Source organism: Mytilus trossulus, chromosome 5, assembly GCF_036588685.1.
Source record: "Mytilus trossulus isolate FHL-02 chromosome 5, PNRI_Mtr1.1.1.hap1, whole genome shotgun sequence".
NCBI classification, from domain to species: Eukaryota; Metazoa; Mollusca; class Bivalvia; order Mytilida; family Mytilidae; genus Mytilus; species Mytilus trossulus.
Window position 1 is genome coordinate 40,081,718 of NC_086377.1, and position 6,095 is coordinate 40,087,812.

The 6,095-nt window shown below is 30.8% G+C and overlaps 1 protein-coding gene across 1 annotated transcript; it reads right to left on the bottom strand.

Moving 5' to 3' along the window:
* Positions 1 to 258: 258 nt before the first annotated feature.
* On the bottom strand, positions 259 to 5,322 carry LOC134719640 (uncharacterized). Its single transcript, XM_063582624.1, has 3 exons — positions 4,882 to 5,322; positions 3,773 to 3,949; positions 259 to 624 (listed from the first exon to the last, which is right to left on the bottom strand). Exons 1-3 carry the CDS (start codon positions 5,198 to 5,200, stop codon positions 392 to 394), a joined length of 729 nt encoding a protein of 242 aa, XP_063438694.1. The 5' UTR covers positions 5,201 to 5,322; the 3' UTR covers positions 259 to 391.
* Positions 5,323 to 6,095: the final 773 nt, after the last annotated feature.

Below are 6,095 nucleotides of genomic sequence, written 5' to 3' on the forward strand. Positions count from 1 at the left end.
TTTGCTGTTTGTCTTTTTCATTTTTAGCCATGGCGTTGTCAGTTTGTTTTAGATTTACGAGTTTGACTGTCCCTTTGGTATCTTTGTGTCTTCTTTTAACACATTCCCTATTTCCATTCTCAATTTTGTACTCAGTATTTCAAAAATAATTCCTGTTTTAAAAAAAAATTCATTTTCAAGTACTTGGAAACACATTTAAATTTTAATCATTCCTTCTTTTCAAACATTTAATCATAATTCCTCCTCTAATACGCCCTGTACAGAAAATTATTCGAAAAAAATGATTTTGTAAAAATGAAAAGGCTGTATGTTTTCCTAATCATTTCTGGGTAAGACCGTTATTGTTTATAGTATCTAACTACAAATGTAGCTATTCGAATGTCTTCATTGATTACGGAATCAAAATTTCACACACAAAAAAATGTTTACGCCTAATGTTACAGCTGTCGTCTCGCAATGGATTCTTCGATTTGGACTGAAAAGATCCACAATGTTTCTCAGGATCAGTTGGGAATTTATAGTCATAGTTGTTTAATATTGGTGGGTCAATTCCATATATATTCACAAAAGGTTCTCCCGTTAGCCACTGTTCTGCCTTTAAACCTATCCACATTTCCGCTGCACCTAAAATTGCACAGAAAAATACATTTCACTTCAATTAATCACACAAAATAAAAAAAATAAAAAAGATGTAGTATGCTTGCCAATGAGACAACTCTCCACAAAAGACCAAAATGACACGAACATTAACAATTATAGGTCACCGTACGGCCTTCAGCAATGAGCAAAGTCCATATTTCCGGTAAACATATTATCTTGTTAATAGTGACTATAAGAAAGTACCACTTTTTATATATATTTTCAGTTTGTTTACTCTGTTAGATAGTTGGTTTGAGAGTTTCGAGTGCAGGTGGGTGCAAATGTTTCAAAAATTGGTTCGTGTGCAAAAGGTTGCTGTTGCGTTCCATTTGTTTTTCTCTTTTATGCATAGTTTAACTTAGTCCAAATAATTATGACGTCTTTAAAGGCTATCATAACTTTTTTCTTTGACGCCTTACATCGACGTCATAACGCCAAACTCATATATTCAGTTGGACTTTGAGAATGAATTTACTGCTTTATTAAAACGTTTAGCTGATTTCTCCTAAAGATGCTTCATTTTAGGTGTATAAAATATATTTTTGAACCAAATTCGGTACATTTTCACTGACCTGAATTTCCAAATAATGTAAAACAATGGTTCCGGAAATTCGGGTTTTACCGAGTTTGGTGTAAAAATTATTTTTATAATCTCCTTAAAGGAAATCAGACAAACGTTTTAAAGAATGCAGTCGACATGTTCCCGCCTCGGATGGAATTGTTCCTTATATTATTATTTCTGTAGGGATTAATTGGAAATATTTTGCACAAACAAACACATAAATGGTAAGAATTTTAATATATGCATTTTGTTTTAGCCTTCAATGAAAATTTGACTGTTAAATTGGGTCTCAACATCAAATACTTTTTTCTTGACATTCAATAAATGATCAATCACAAAGTTTTTTTGTTGACGTCTTTGACACATTCATTTGCATGTTTGTTAAAATTCATAAGGCAATTTTGTCTGTTATCCCATTGATTGTCACATAACAAGTTTTGTCTGTTTGGTTTGCTCATCCTTTGATTTTGTCAATATATTGCAATAGCAGTCATAGAGCTTGAGGTAATAGCTAGCTATGAAAAAAGTTTTCTTCAACGTTTACTTCAAAAGTGAATGTATCAAGTCAGGAATAGTATATATATATTCCGTTCTTTCCGTTTGTTGATGTAAGTCATATTTCGCATTTTCTCAGGTTTTCAGGATGTCCTCCTTTTCTGTTTTACCTTGACGATTGGTATTTTTTTTTTATGCTTTAAACTTTTTTCAGTAGATATTTGGCTGATCATTGAACATGTTAAACGAAATGTATATGAAAATGATAAGAGCTACATTTCAACTGAGTTTAACGTCTATATTTTAATCAATAACTATGGATAGCGTTTTTGCATTAAGAGTCACACATTTTATACATGTTTTATTTTTATGTTTTATATTTACGTTATCTATAAATCACGGTTTAATGCACTAGTTTCTACATGAGAACATACCAGTACCAAGTTAGGAATATGAGAATTGTTATCAATTTGTGTGATGTGTGATAGTTATTCAATTTGCAATTTTATACGGGACTTTCTGTTTTGATTAAACGTTTTTTTTTTTATTTTACTTGTTAATTATTTATTTTTATATTCGTTGCTTATTTTTGACATTAACGTGTAATATTTAACTTCCCTGCAACACATGTGCTTTGATGCTATTTTAATGAGTTAATCTGAAGTCATACTATAAGATACATTATTTGTTATCTCTTATAGTGTAGCATACTATTCTTTTTAAGGTAGCACAATACAAAGATTTCATACCTCCAATTTACCAGTTTTAAAATGCTGTATCTTTCTTTATAATGCTTGAAAACTTATAAAAGTGATATTTATAGATAGCTAATATATTTCTCTATCAAATTCATTAAATGTAAGTAATTTACAACACTTATGTAATCAACTACAATTTTAACTGTGACGACTAAACTATACAAGAAATTTCCACTTTAAATTAAAATAAGCTTCTTCATGGAAACATATACCATTAGAGGGTAAATTTTATTATTTGTTTTTCCTAGAGCCATTATCTTCAAAAGGGTGTCTCAGATTTCAGATAGAATGTATAGATCAAATTTTACACCTACTCAAACATTATCTTCCTTGGTGTGGTAAGAATGTTTTAACTAGTTACAGATTTATGAGAGAATGAAATATAATAGCGATAGTTTTAGTAGATATAAGAAGATGTGGTATGAGTGCCAATGAGACAACTCTCCATCCAAATAACAAATTAAAAAAAGTAAACCATTATAGGTCAATGTATGGCCTTCAACACGGAGCCTTGGCTCACAGCGAACAACAAGTTCTAAAGGGCCCAACAATTACAAGTATAAAAACCATTCAAACGGGAAACCCAACGGTCTAATCTATATTAAAAAACGGGAAACGAGAAACACGTTTATATTATATAAACAAACGACAACTAGTGTATATCATATTCCGGACTTAGGACAGATGCAAACATTTGCAGCGGGATTAAACGTTTTAATGGATCCAAACCTTCTCCCTTTTTCTGAAACAATAGCATAACATCACAACATAGAAAAACAAACGATAAAATATCAATTAGCAAACTTGACTCAATAAAAAAGACACTCTTTTGTCACTCCTGCTGTATTGATAAAGTATTCGTTAAAAATTCCTCTATAGTTAAAAAGATGATAAAGCTAATTCGTTCAAGTGAACTGACCAAGATTTTGCCATTAATTGCATAATAATTGATTACATAATGATTGCATAACAAACATATTACCTTCATTAAAAATCTTTTATCTATTAAGGTATACATGTTGTATTAATTTATTTGCAGTATTAAGAAATTAAAAGCATTTCAAAGGTTTGAGATAGGAAGTGTAAACAATCTTTGCATTGTGCTATCTTAATAACACTTGGTGATAAAAAAGTTAAACAATAAAAAAAAAATAGCACCTTAGGGAAATGCAATATGAAAGTCATTTAACAGATGACAAAATCGAAAAGCTAAAACAATCAAACGAAAGGTATTGACATTTCGTTTTGTAAACATTCTAGATTAAACATGGTTTAATAGGTACATAAACTTCTGACTTATATACAAAAAAAACCTTACAGTATGTAAATTTAACAGTAAAATTCCATTTTTCCCTTGTTGGTAAGCTTATCAAATCACCACCGTCTAGTTGACAATGGTTTCTGGCATCCTTCCATGTTTTGTTATTTGCTACGTGGTATAACCTCAGACATGTATTCGTGGTAGAGTCATAGTAATATCCAAACTCAGTGCAACCTGAAACCAAATACACAATGAGCAATCACTCCAATTGAGTAGGTTTGTAACAAAAATATTTATGTTCTTAAACGTTGATTGTTTTTATCGTTCAAAGTATTGTTACATCAAAATAAACATAACAGTTTGTACATTTGGTATGTTCGAAAGGCGATGTTTCCTTCTTTTTAAAATGCCAAGACCTAGAAGCCTTAAAACTTTTATTATTGTAGCAAATGATGTATAACGACTTACTTACCATTTTCCTAACACTTACCATAAGCTTTTGATTATACAACAAGTTCATTAACCAGGGTAAATTATTTTAGACTCCATATAATATGTATAAGGTATACTTTGTTTTGAGGCATTTCAACATCAGTCTATTTTTTTTAAATTTTGTCAACGGAAAAGATAAGTAAAATTTAATTTGAAAAGTAACCAAAGAACTGCTCATTGAGCTGGTTATATAGCCATTTACTAGTTGTGGTATCGATGGGTGATATGCCAAACGCACATTTTGTCTACATAAGACTCATCCGTTCAGATAAAAAGCAGTGATAAAGCCACATAAGTACAATGTTGAAGAGCGTTGTGGATTGAAAATTCCAAAATGTCGATCCAAATATGTGTAAGGTAATCTATTCCTGGGATAAAAAAATCCTTAGTTTTTCGAAACATTCAAAGTTTTTAAAACATGAGATTTATTAAAATGACCATATTATTGATATTCATGTCAGCACCGAAGTGCTGACTACTGGGCTGGTGATACCCTCGGGGACGAAATGTCCACCAGAAGTATATATAGTCATACAAAAGGGATACAAATCCTTATAAAGTTTGTTCTAGTGAGGTGTTTTTGTAAATTCACATTAATTTGTTTAAATCCATAAATTTGAAAAGCAGTGAAACACAATGAGTTATACAATATTCAATAAAAAATATTTACTAACCTTCTTTGTAGGTATTATATATTTGTGAGTCAATTGTCGTTTTAACGTGACTTTCTAGTAATCCATCTACACCTTGCACAACAGTGCACGTTTTGTTGATCGAATTCCAGATTGTAGCATCACATGGCGGGGGTGCATTGGATAAGCAATGCCTAGCACATTGTATATCCGACCAAACATTAAATGCTCGAATCCTTGAGTTCAGCAGACAAAAGGGCTCACTCTTATATAACGTTTGTTTGATGAGGCTCGCTTCTAATAATAAGTTGTATGCATGTAAAATATACAAATATAATATCACCATGGCTGGACAATACATGTTGGTGTTGAATAACTATGAGTTAGAAACGTTGTAGAACAGACGTTTTATACTTCACCTTTTAATCTATTGCTTACGTGTTAATCTTGGATAAGATTAAATAACATAGGGATTTATCATGCTACCTCCTTTTCTAATTAATCGATTTATCAAGATAGTTTTTGATATATACAAAATCACAATACTTTGGAATTCATTCGTATTGAATTAAGAAAATAAAATCCTAACATATTCATGAAAAATGTATACGTTTATCGCTAGAATTTGAAAGATCTTATATTCGTAAAGAGCAATACCAATTGATATAATTATTTGAATGGTACATGCTGTTATACATGTTATAGCAAAGTAAATCGGAATAAAAGCTGATCAGCTTGAGCGGAAATGTATTTTCTCGGCAAAGGCATTGCTTATCTGATCCAACTCTTTGAAAATTCAAATAGTAGTTAAAGTGTTTTATCTATATACATTTCTATTACATGCATATAACTTCTTACATACCAAGTAATATTATAAAATGAATGTGATATACGTAATTTATGATTGCGAATCAAACAAGTGTATTATAGGTTACCATATTATTTCAGCAATAAGAAAACAAATATTATCATATAGTGAGCTACTAGCTACGTAATTACGGGTTTACGAATGATAAAGATACCGTATAGCGGGTTATTTTCGCGGGTGGAAAATTTCGCGATTTTCATTGAACAAGGTATACGAAATATTTTGGCGGTTATTATTTTGGCGGATTAAAAACTTTTTCTTCATACGATGTTAGTACACCTTTAATTTGGCGGAATTTATTTTGGCGATTTTGTTCTATCCGCGAAAATAAGCGAAAATTTGCACCCCGTGAAAATAACCCGCTATACGGTATATAGATGTTGATATA